A 13,298-nucleotide genomic window follows, 5' to 3' on the forward strand; every position below is an offset into this window, starting at 1 on the left:
AAGAAATTAGGAAATTTCATAATCTGGTGGACCGGTCAAATTTGCAGGAAGCCAAACAATCAGGTACGTAGGCAGGCCAGAATGGTGACCCAGATCTAGGTGTTCATTCAGACCCTCGCCTCAGGCAAGGACTCGTCCTTTAACCAAAGCCAGAGAAACAACTCTGACGTGCATGTTTTCACAGCTGTGGCAAGAGGCTGCAGAGACTTTACTTACCAATTTTACTGTGCACTCTATCACCCAAGTCTATCCCACAAACATTTAAACACACACAGATAGATAAAGTAATATCACAAATAACCTGCCATGACAAATAGATAACTAGCTGCATTTTGTAATTGTTCCAAAAACACATTCAGGAATTTTGCTGTATCTTATCGCCGGATCCTAGATTAAGCACTTCTATCCATTTACTGCCTGAAGATGAGCAAAATCTGTCTGAAAAGAGAGCACACTTAACTTAAAATCTTAAATCCTGACTCAAAGAATATTACTTTTTATCTGCCGTTCTTATATCAACAACAACAACAAGATTCACATAAGCGGCAATATACAAAACTTTACATATTACTACAGCTCTCTGTTATTGTCAAACACAAAGGACTCAATTTAATAAAAGATTGCTGATATTGTAATCTCTCATATACTTGGGATATTACATCAGGGTGGCCGAACAGGACAGTTGTGTGGCTGGGTCTGTGTTGTCACAACAGCCCAGAGAATATGACACTCTAAGTCAGAAGATTAGACTCTATAGTTAATCTCCAACATCTTTTGATCTCATTGCGCTCTGCTGAGAAAACACTGCATTGTTTCTTCTTCCAGGTTCCATGAAGTTTGCGCGTAACTCCAACAAGGAGGCCCCTGCAGCACTTTGACACATTAATGATTAGTCTGAATTTTCCAGACGTGACCTCTGCTTCAATCCCTCCATCACGGCATGATAGCAGAAAGGAAGGGAACATGCTTCTCCTCTGACTCCCAAACCTCCCTCATAACACACATAAACACACACACACACACACACAGACGCCACCCACAGCACTGCCAGTTCGGAAAGACTCTCCGCTCCACATTACAGCGGCAGCCAGCCAGACGAAAGCCTTATCGCACACACATGCCAAGCTTACGGCTTCTGGCTTCCATCCAGCTCTGTCACAACAGACTCACTCAAAATGTCACGCACAGGAAGTCGGCACGAGACTTGAATCTGGCCGTTCAATTCAGGAACATGGAGAGGGTGTTTACCAATTCACCTCATCAACAATCTAAAGTGAAAGTGAAGTTGGCATGTTTGAAAGTCTCACCTTGCTGAAAAGGACTGGTCGAGGAGGGGGCCGTGGATGAAGTCGCCGTGGTGACCACAGGACCATGGGTTTTGCTCGGCACGGACTTGCGGCCCCTGGACGCCGAGCTTGAGCTGGTGCCGTGACTGCTGGACTTCTTGCTTTTGCCATCCGAGCTCTTACCATCCGAGGAGCCGCCATCCTTGGAGCTGGAACTGGAGAGAGATGGAACTTCCTGGAAGTTGGCATTGGTGAAACGACCTCCACTGTCATCCAGTCGCTTCTGAGTGGAGGAGATGGAGGAGACACTTCCGCCGCTGCTGCTGTTGTAGCTCTGTGGGCAAAAAGGGAATGCACACATGGGCAAAAAGGCTAGAATGCACTTATTTATTGACATTTGACAAACTCTCAGGCATCTATCCTAGTCTAACAGACAGGTGGACTCACCTTCTCAGAGGACACCATCAGTGCTGGCACCAGGGAAGGCGTCATTTCCAAAGACTTTTTGTGCTTTGGTTTGTGGCGATCTCTTTCTTTATGTTTCTGTGATGAAACAACAACAAAAAACTTAATGAAGATGGTGCAGAAAAGGTTTTGACTGAAGCCAGTACAGCTTGGTAAAGACTTTAGCCTAGACTGTCATTTCTGAAAACAAAGAGACAGAAAGATGGGAAATGCAAAAAGGTGAAACAATGCAAGTCCCATTCTGAAAAAGTCAATCGTTTGCATGCATTCATTCTAAGCAAGGAGAGCCCCTTGTGCTTCCCATGAAGATCTTCCTGTAAAGAAAAATAAAAGGTATTCCTCTGGATGGGAAAGGATTCACACTGCAGGCCTGACCAGTCTCTACTGCAGCTTAATTTACACCCCAGTCTAGTGCTGCTGTACACAGCTCTATTTGCACCCGAGAAACGGGAGCGTGAACAAATTTACACCTCGCACTCCAATCGAACACCTCCAACCTCTCCGTTTCTTTTCTTAAGAGCATGGCTGTAAAAATATGCAGTGATCCTGAACCATTCGTAGAGAATATTTACACATTCCCCACTGGAGCGATATACAAACGTCTATCTTTTTTTGCCCCTTTCTGTCATCTTCCAGCCATTGTCTCAGTTAGAATCGACAATTATTCTGAACATAACGGTTTATGCTACTTCTCTGTGCAAGTGACGGGGACAATTCCAGTGGCCCCCAGGCTCAAGTTTTTCAATGAAAATGAAAATGAGCTTCTGCTTCTTCTACGCCATTTACCATTTTCCTGCATATACCATTTTAAATGCCATTTTCTTAGAACAGAAAAATCATACACATTGGAAATTAAGGTGTTGAATAAGCACCTTGGGAATTTTTTTTTAAGTGGTTGGAAAAGATTGTATTTGTATTGAATATGTATTGCTATTGGTTTTCATCTACAACCTACATATCCAAAACAAATGTCACTGTTTTTGTTTTATGTTTAAAAATTATTTGCTTATGCTGCAAATCACATATTTTTAACCACAAAACCAAAATGACAAGTTTATTAATAGTGACAAAATAATTACAATTATAACAGCATTTACTGAAATTACAAAGCTTTGTTATGCCACATTTTCTCTACAGGAAAAGAGCTAATTTCGTAAGGATTCAAAGACAAAACTCTTAGTCTTAATTAACATAGTTTCTAAAGGTGTTGACAAGGCAGTGTTAGTATGAGAAAAAAAAATCCTGCCACTACTTGGCTCTAATTATGAATGGAAAAAAAGAAAAATGCACAACATTCATCTTAATTCCATCAAATAAATAAACTGAAACCATCTAGATATGTAGACCCTTATGTAATGACAAAATGCAGTTATGAACTGCTGTTTACTGGTCTAATTAAAATTCTGACATAAACGTCTTGAAAGAGTTTGACATAAGACGACAGCTATCTTAATTATACAAAGATGAATAGTTCAGGCAGAGGTGACTGAAAAGAGAGAACAAAAATGCCAAGGCATTTATCATAATTCATCAATGCCTTCAGCAGATTAGTGAAATGTAGCAAATCTCTTTCAGGATGAACAAAGAAATTACTCCCGAGGCTTCAGGCTAAGTATTAAAATTCAACTACGGAAATGAGTAAATATAATAAATCTTAAAAAAAAAAAAAAAAAGTTTAAATACAAAAGAAAAAACTAATCATCCAGAAAACAAAGCTAAAATCCCAAACAGATTAGAATTTAAGATATGTGATGCAAGAGAAGGAAGAGAGATTGAAAACATCATTTTATTCCCAGATGCCGCTCTCGACGGCCTCTCAGAGCACATCTGAACTAGCTGCAAATTGAGAAGCTTTTAGCCTCTATTGTTGTTTGGCCCTGGGGTTTGGAATTAGCTAGGTATACATCTGAGCCCCCCGACCTTTGACCTGGGAATGTGGAGTAGGGGGGATGGGCCCCCTTTGCTAATGCAAATCAGGCGTCGTAACAATAGCCATGGCGGAGCACAGAGCACTTCACAACACGATCTTCAAGAATACAGCTCCAACCTGAATCATTGTTAATGTCAACCCCTCTCAATGCAGAATAAGGCGAAGATGTTAAATATCAGAATAATTCTGGGAGAAACGGCTTTAAATGGCATCTCATATTTAATCTTTCGCTGACCTAGATTACACAGGCTGCACAGTCGGTCTTTGAGCAGCTTAAAAGAGCACCATCCACTCCATTTTGGTATGCATTTCCAATGCAAACGCATTCAAACAAATTCAAATAATTAATGAATTTGAGTCAAATAACCAACAGCCCCAATGACCTGCACTCCCCGCTGTAAGTGCTCATCTGACTATTGTGAGCATTCAGATTTACATTTAAGCACATAAATGTAGCACAGTTTCTCAAATGCAATCTAATACTTTATTCAGATTACTTTAAAATGATTTTTAATGATCAAAATAATGAATTTGTTTTAAAAGATAAGATAATAGCAAAATATATATATTTTTTTTTAAATACATAAAATAAATATAAAATATAATTTATATATATATATAAACAAAAAAATGCATGTGTGGTTGCACACTTTTCAATTAAACCGTGACTTTATATGTAGGTTGGTAAGCTTGTTACGTTTAATTTTTTTTTACAAAATGTCAAAAATATATCACTGTTTGAAAAACAACTATCAAGCAGAATTATTAAATGACACACAAAAAAAAAAGATTTAGAAAAAAAGGTTCAGAACAGACAATTAAATATATAGTAATTAAATGTTAATCCTTCCAACAAACTTCAAAAACTGAAAAACACGATGAAACGTTTGAATAAATGTAATATCAACACTGAAAGCTATTTTACTGACCCGGTTCAAACAGAACAATTCAGGCAAGCTATCGCTGATTAAGATGGCTGTACAGAGGCAGAGTGTTTGAAATATGTGGCCGGTGGGAGCTGCTTAAGGACAGGCAGAAAATTATCAATGACGATGGATAGATGTGATGAGCTCCTCCACACATTTCACACTATGAGGTCTGCTAGATTAGGATTTCCGATACCACCATTATTACATTATTAAAAGAGAAAAATACAGACAAGAGGCACAATCAAACATGTTTTTTACATGCACTACGGATCGTCTTATGCCGTTACGTACACATTTACTGATATGAGGCCATGTTGCAGGGCCTACGCTTAATTGAATTAAATGAAAAGGCGAGCAGGGCTAATAATGCTACATGTTTCATTCGGTATGGCTGGGTATAGAAAATTAGTGGAACAAATGACTGCACTACCTATCAATACTGATTAAACAGACTCTGTGGAACTAATGGCCATGACGGATGCTTTTTTATGCATACAGCACTCTTTATGTTGATAATTTGTGGTAGCATCAAAATACTAATTACTTTGAGTGATAAAAGGCACTCTTCTCCCTCCCGTGGCTTTAAAAGCTTAGTGGGATATAAAAAGTCTGCATGTGAGGGTCGGCACAGGGTGACAGTGGCTCGTGTTATTCGCATATTTCGGACAAACAAAGAGTTTTTGATTTTGTTCGTTAACCTCATAGTCTGAAGTCGTGAGGAGGGGGGCATCAATCACACATGGCAGGAAGTGAGGTAGATCTGGAGGCTGCCTTACCTTCTTCTCCTTGTCATGGTGCTTATCCAAAGAGTGAGTGGAAGAATCACTTAAGCTTTGAGCCCTACTACCACGGCCTTTGCTCCTTCTCTAAAAGGTGAAAAAGGAACTTCGAGTTACCATTTAAAGTCTGTCCAATTACCCTTTTTTCCTACTTCTCACTTCTCTCTCTTCTAGCAGCAAAGAAAATAGCCCGTTCTGAGACAAAGGAAGCAAATAGGGAACAATTACGGAAAAAGAAGTTGAAGAATAAAACATTGTCATGACAACCAATCAGGATTTTTTTATATTATATATTATATATTATAATTCAATGATTACTCCATCAAAAGCAACTTGCATGAGCTAATCAAGTCAACCTATGGCAATGTTTGTTTGTTTATTTATTTATTTATTTATTTTAATGCCATGTCCACATCCAAGTTTATTTTACTTATGGAAATGTAGTTCAGGAAAGCCAAAGAATACTGCCAAAGAATATTGTCACTTATATTTGATTTCTCTATACAACTACAAATCGATATCATTCTCCATTTACCAACAGAAACAGCTAATTTTATATTTACGAAAAAAATATATAAAACATTGTGCCATGATGCATGAACTTGACATTCAAACTGACAAAAAAAAAAACACCTTTGTAAAATGTGCCACATTTCTTTTTAAGTCAACAGTCTCTAAAGCTGCTATTGACAACAAATGCCACAAAAAAAACCTCAGGTCACAAAATGGTCTTTGTTTACCAGCAGCCCATTGAAACAAAGGCCTACATGGAAAAGTCAGGGGTTAGTAGCCCACTATTGAACTATTAATCCACGAGACTGTGCTGATGCTGTCAGTCCATTAACATGGTGACAGGGAGACATGGTACATCCTGCAGAAACATCATGCTGTCCTGTACAATAGAGCAATCACCACAATGGATGACAACAAACAAAACAAGCAAGGTATTGTCACTTTATTCTAACAAAATGGGAGACAACATTTTTTTTATATATATTTACGAATGTCAAATATATATTTATACAAATATATAAACATACACAAGCATTCAAAAGTTTGGGGTCAGTAAGATTTTTTTTAAATGTTTTTGAAAAGTCACTTATTTGATAAATACAGTAAAAGTAATACTGTAAATTATAATTTAAATAATATTTCTATTTAATATATTTCAAAATGTAATGTATTTCTGTGATGGCAGTGTTACATTCAGCATCCATTACTCCAGTCTTCAATCAATCAATCAATCATTCTAATATGCTGATTTGGTGCTCAAGAAACATTTCTTTTTTATTATAAATGTTGATAATATGCTTAATGTTTTTATGGAAAACAAATAATAATAATAATACTTTTTTTTCATAATTCTTTGATGAATAGAAATTCAAAAGGACAGCATTTATTTTAAATACATTTTTTTTACTGTCACTTTTGATCAATTGAAGTATACATTTCTTTAAAAAAAAATCTTACTGACCCCAAATTTTTGAATGGTAGAGTATATTTATATATTTAAAAAATATAGTTATATAAATATATATTTAAAAACTACTGATGCCAAAAAAGCCCAACTGAAACCATGAAAAAAAACTATGTAAAATATGAATGAATGCATAAAATTGACAACACTAACCAATCTGAAAAATAAGACATGAAATACTATGACTCTAGAGTCTATTCCCCAGTAACCAGAGTAGTCAAAAGTGCTTGAATGAAATAAAATGGTGTATACATAAATAAACATCACTATCCCTCCATCCTCAACTCATTACAATCCCCTATGAGAACATCACAAAGCGCTGGCCCTGCCTCCAGCCCCTCACTCAGAAAACCTGTAGAGGACTAGCAGTATCTGAGAAGCCTTTGTTGAGTGGGAGGATAGACACACACACAGCACGAATCTGAGAAGCAGCAGGGGGCTGTGGCTCTAAAGCTCAGTGTAGCTCCAGGGCTGGAGTGAGTAAAACCCCTTGCCACACACACACACACACACACACACACACACACACACTCAAGCCCACTAAGGACCGAGCAAAGCTGGACGGAAAACTACAGGCCGTTATGCTGTCACCGAGAGCTGCCACTGGGCAGTCCCTGTATCTCTCTGAAACCTTAGCCCGCTTTTTCTGAGAGGGGTATTAAGACAGAGTGAAGGGGGAAATGCAGGAAAGAGGGGGGATGATGGGAAGGAGAGGAAAGGAGAGCCACAGACAAAGGTCCAGTGAGTTGCTGTTGATTGTCAATGAGATTAAGGGGTTAAAGGGTTTGAGGGAGATCGAGGTGGGGGCGGCAGGGGCCACTGGGGGTGGACGGGGGGCTTATGCCACAGCTCAGCTTTCAGCAGCTGTAATTGGACCAGGAGTGCCAGACATTCGAGAAATGAGAGATATTCCAGATGAGGGAGTGTCTTTTTCGAGAGCCTGGCGAGTTCACGTGCGATTCTAGATGCGCAATAACAGCTTGAACAATGATGACATGGTCACAATGATGTGCTCAACATGATTCATGTATTGGTGAATGCAAAAATCAGTCACTTAAGAGCTTTAGAAATGCCCTAGAGACATGAAGTATACCTCAATAGATGAAGCACTAATGACAAAATACACAAACCATGACCATCAAATACTAATTGACAAGTAAAATACACATCATTTATGGGAAAACCATATACACTCCCGTTTAAAGGTCTGGGGACTGTAAGGGTGCTTTCACACAAGCACTTTTGGTGCGCACCCGGATTCGAATGACATCAGAGTTCGGTTCGTTTGGATGATGTGAACTCTCTTTTCCGAACTCAGGTGAGCACCCGCAAACTGAGCCAGAGCGGTCTGGGGTACAGTTCATGTGAACTCCGGTATGGTTCGCTGCTGATATGAACGCAATCATACTAAATCGTGGAAGTGAACCGCTATTAATGATGTAAGATTTGATAAAACTGTGTTTGTGTGTGCTAACTCACTTTCCTGACAAGCATGACTGATGCACTTTAAGCAGCAAGAATGTACGTATATCTCATTTTTGCTCGGATTCAGCACAAATGGACTCCAGCGTTCTTTGGAACATTTCAAGTACATTCGCGGCAAGTGCCATTAAAGATACTTGTAAAACAAAACCAAAGGTTCAAAAACCAAAATATACAAGTGAGGCGAGCAACACTATGAATTTTGCCACCTTCTCTGCATCGTTGTTACCATCCAAAAGGGGTAAACTGCTTTGATGATGCAAACACACCACGGTTCGTCCCAAATAATAGAACGTGAACAATCCAGCGGGGGCAGGGGGACGAGGGGGGAGAAATCGAACTCTGGTTCGTACCAGGCAATCGAACCAAGTATGAAAGCACCCTAAGATTTTTCTCATGCTCACCAAGGCTACATTTATTTGATCAAAAATACAGTAAAAACAGTAATATTGTGAAATATTGTTACAAATTTATAGAACCATTTTATTTTAAAATGTAATTTATTCCTGTGATGCAAAGCTGAATTTTCAGCAGTCATTACTCCAGTCTTCGGAGTCATATGATCCTTCAGAAATCATTCTAATATGTTGATCAAGAACATTTCTTATTATTATAACAGTTGAAAACTGTTGTGCTGCTATGTCTGTTAGTCTGAGGAAGGGCCGTGAGAGGCCCGAAACGTCACACAATAAATTTACAAATGGGAGCTCTCCGGTGTGCGGATCTTTACTTTGGTTTACCTGCTTAAGATATGTGAAAACTAATATTTTGTCAGGATTCTTTGAAGAAAAAAACTTCAACAGAACAGCATTAATTTGAAATAGAAATATTTTAAATGTATCATTAAATGTATTTACTGTCACTTTTGATCCATTTAATGCATCCGTGTTGAATAAAACTATGAATTTCCTTCCCCAAAAAATAAAATCTTACTAACCCTAAACTTCTGAACGGAAGCGTATCTATTTGTATATGCACAACGTTAAGATATTACACATTTCCGGTACTGCAACTTTTATTTATACTCAGCTTAAACGCCATTAATGGTTTAATTCAAAATTACAGAATTTCTGTAATGTCAGTGATTAAATGCATGAATGCTTTGGGATCAGTAGCAGCGGTGCTTGGTGTCAGGGTGTTATAGTTAGTATAGTATGGTTTAGAAAAAGAAGATTCTTACCAGTTTGCTGTAATGGTACTTGCAGTATCCACAGTATTTCACATTATCAGCATCTGAGCCCTGTTCTTCACACAACAACCCAGCAAGCTGAGCGCTACATTCAAAGGCAAAGAAAAAGCAGCTTTAAAAAGACTGTACACAATGCAGATTAAAACAGTTATAATTCAACAATTTGTTATGAAAGTAAAAATATTTAATTCGATTAAAGGAAAGTTAGTAGTTAACGTTGCTATTCCGATCCATTTAACAGATTACATAATTAAGGATATTAAGATGCTTATGAGGTCAATTAGCTGGAATATTAGGGCTCTGCAACTCACCACGTGACATGAAAGGCCTGTCGGCAGCCATGTTTGTTGCATGTCATGCAGGCTCCAGAAGCAGCTTTGCTCTCACGGCCCTGTTCTTCACAGATGTAGCACGTCTAGAAAAAAAAAAACAGTCACCAAAGTGATTCCTCACATACAGAAAGCAGTTATTATGGTATATAATGCATTGCTGCACGGCCCACAGCTTGTTTAGCGTGAAGGCTCTACCAATTTAACAAGTCTCTCAGAAGCCGCCCTTCCCAGCGCCTCGATTATTAGGCAAGTGATAACCATGCCATTTTAAATTGGCTCACAGTGAGGACTCAATTACCAACAGAGCTGAATCTATTTTATCCCAGATTTTAAACCCACTATTTCAAGCATGAGATTAAACTTGGCTCCTTAGTCCTGCGAGTCATCAGACACAGTATTGAATCCAAATCATATAACACTAACTGATTGTATTTTACTTATCTACTGCATTGAAGGGCATCCATAGAAAACAAAACGTAATTAGGTTTTCAAATGAAAAAATGAAAGAACGGTGTCATGGCATATCCCATAAGTACTTGGTCTAACATTGTTTTTTTTTTACCCCTTAACGGTTGAGCATAAAGTTAAACTAACGTCTAAACATTTGGACTTTGCAAATTGCAATTACTCTTGAATTACAGTGATGCACAGTAGTAAACAAATACACCTGCAAGTATCCCAGAACCCATCAGAACACATCAGCTATACAAACCAGTCATTTTCAAGTCAGTTTACTGTATTGTAGCCTATTAAATATTTTAATATATAAAATTACTTTTTTTTTAATACTTTTCATTTTCCATAATGGATTAGGAAATTCAATGGCAAAGAAGTATGGTTGGTTCTTTTCATTTTTAGACAGTACGTGTAAATACCCATAACATGAATCTCAGTTTTCATTCATTCAGCTTTGTAGCATAATTAATAGCAACATTCTATGTTTATACAAGATTGATAAATGTAGCACTTGGTCCCTTAAGAAAACACATTCACAGTATAGACCTAAACTCCTTACATGCACACTGTTTACATTGCTGAGCTGATTTATGAGGCTCTTAACTTGAGCCTTTGCTTTTCAATTGATATCCAGACTATAAGCGTTTGTCTTTAAGAGGTTAGGGAACTTACCTTGTTGTAACGTTCATGGGGGACAGACTGAAGCACAATAGGCTCCATGGTGGATACATTAGCGAACTCAACTTCTGGGATGTAAAGAGCACAAACCACATGGGCCCAACCTAAACAAGACACATGATATATGATCAGTAGATGTTATATAAAACAGCTGAGATTAAATTATTCCTTTATTTTTAAGGGAACTTGCTTTGAAGATGCAACTGGGTTTAACTGCATAAAAAAAGTGCTTGAAAATACCATTAAATGGCAAAAATAAATAAATAAATGATAAGCAATACAAATCACTTAAATACAATCCAGTCATTTTTATTATAAAATCAACTGCATAACATTTCAATTTCTCATTTATTAATGATAATAAAAAATATTATGCTTAAAAACATGGATAATGCAATAAAAGAAACATCTAAATTGAATATGTGTCTGCTGACTGTCACAATCATTTTCTGTCTTTTTTTTGTTTTTGTTTTTTAAAAGAGCCCACGTTCATTTGTTTGCTTACAGTCATGCCTATGGGGCACGCCTGGCTTCCTCCACAGTGTGAAAAACACTTATTAAAGCATGTGGGCTGAGTGTGACCGCAAAGACGAAACACCCCGGACTGGAAGAGGCAGAGGCAGAGGCATATTCTCTCCTGCCTAGCGTCTAGACCAAGTGTTGAACCATAGGGTGTCAGCCACAAGTACACTACATAGATATTATATCATAATTTCAGACTACTACTTAACTTTTTCCCCACATCAACTGTCTCAACCACAAAACCCCTAAACGGAGTTGATTTAGATTTAATGACCATACTCTGCAATATGTTTGTGAAAAGAAGCAGATGCTATTGATATCGTTGAAATTAACCTAAGCAAATGAGTTCTGTTTATCCAGTGTAAGGGCACAATAACAGGCCTAAACTTAAAGGTGAACCCATGAACTGTCTTTGACCCCAGCCTAAAGGGACAGGGAGGTGGGTTTTGTTGTTTTGAAGTCCCTCCAAGAATCCAGCAGAAGCCTATAAAACCAGGCAATAAAACCCAAGCACACCCCAAAGAACTTCTAAACCCCTCAAACAGAAGGGTGGCACACTTAAAAAAGAGAATGATTTGCCAAAGATGTCTTTAGCTTAGCATAAAGTCCTCAAACAATCTTGTTTCTTCAGATTCTAGTTAAACAAGTGAAATCTTGGGGACTAAAGCATCAGTAAAAACTGAAAGGCTCTGGCAATGGTCAATGAACATTTCAGAAGGGATGAGGTTTTTTTCTTTGCATGTGTTTCAACATGCTATTGTGCCAGGTATATGCCACTGCTCCAGTGTTTTCATTTGGGATTATTCTTGTGTTTGCATAACTTAACAGTAGCAACACCTGTAAAAACCTCTCCATGTGCTGGTCTGGGGAACGAGGAGGACTTTGCAACTGAGTTTTACTCCTCAGTAGGCTGAAATGTAAAGGTTTCTCTAAAGCAAATCGTGAACACTTAAATCTTACTTGTGAGATCTGGTTCGAGCAAGCTCTTTCTAAAATTTATGTTTAAGAATTCTTCACTCCTACTCGTAAATAATGACAAAACATGGAATGCTTATCTCGAAGCATTTCAAAAGGCTTTACAAATTCAAGCCAAAAAAAAAGAGATTACATGGTCTGAAACAGCTAAACCATAAGCCTGGGGCAATGATGTTTCCCTCATGGCCGTTAAACAGCTCACCACCCCTAAAGATGGGGTATGGTCCCGCAGCTGTGTACCATGCCATGTTTACAGTCTCTGAACTGCCCTTGCCGTGAACCCGGATCATGAAGAAGAGTCGCCCCCTCTCAGCCCCACAATGACCCCGCTGAGACCGCCCACCCATAAAAACAAGGTGAGAGACAAACACGCACACTTCCTAACACCCTTTGCTCAATTATTCTGAAAAATAAGCAGATAAAATCTGCCTCACGTGGCAAAAAAATTCCAAGACTACGTCAAACTCTTGGTTCATTCAAAAGCAGTTTAGATGTTAAAAGAAGAAATGGTAAAAAAAAAAAAAAAAAGATTCATTGTAAAATTTTCCTGAAATCCAAATTAGATTATTTTGAGGTGAGACATATGAAGATCCATATGACTAATTAACAGCTTATTGATGAGACACAGTATTATATCCTTTCAGCAGTAGTATTTCTGTGATAATTAAAGCTGTCAGAGGATATCAGTGAAATACTCCATAGAAGAGATAATCAATTCACTACATTTATTTTTACATTGAGTTTCATTAGAGGCGCCAAAATAGAAAGGTGTCATCCTCATCAGTGCATATGTTCCTC

At 38.0% G+C, this 13,298-nt stretch overlaps 1 protein-coding gene across 12 annotated transcripts in view; it reads right to left on the reverse strand.

Moving 5' to 3' along the window:
• mllt10 (MLLT10 histone lysine methyltransferase DOT1L cofactor) overlaps nucleotides 1–13,298 on the reverse strand; it is a 48,593-nt gene that overhangs the window by 23,764 nt on the left and 11,531 nt on the right. For 7 of the 12 annotated variants that reach the window (XM_079862592.1, XM_079862590.1, XM_079862588.1 and 4 more), the window contains 6 exons: nucleotides 10,998–11,107; nucleotides 9,849–9,952; nucleotides 9,529–9,622; nucleotides 5,387–5,476; nucleotides 1,734–1,829; nucleotides 1,308–1,620 (listed from right to left, as the gene is read on the reverse strand). In XM_079862592.1, the coding sequence (XP_079718718.1) occupies nucleotides 1,308–1,620; nucleotides 1,734–1,829; nucleotides 5,387–5,476; nucleotides 9,529–9,622; nucleotides 9,849–9,952; nucleotides 10,998–11,107 (807 nt within the window). The remainder of the gene's footprint in view (nucleotides 1–1,307; nucleotides 1,621–1,733; nucleotides 1,830–5,386; nucleotides 5,477–9,528; nucleotides 9,623–9,848; nucleotides 9,953–10,997; nucleotides 11,108–13,298) is intronic. The other 5 variants (XM_079862593.1, XM_079862584.1, XM_079862583.1 and 2 more) reach the window with 1 other exon arrangement.

This window comes from Squalius cephalus, assembly GCF_949319135.1.
Source record: "Squalius cephalus genome assembly, chromosome: 25".
Lineage (NCBI taxonomy): Eukaryota > Metazoa > Chordata > Actinopteri > Cypriniformes > Leuciscidae > Squalius > Squalius cephalus.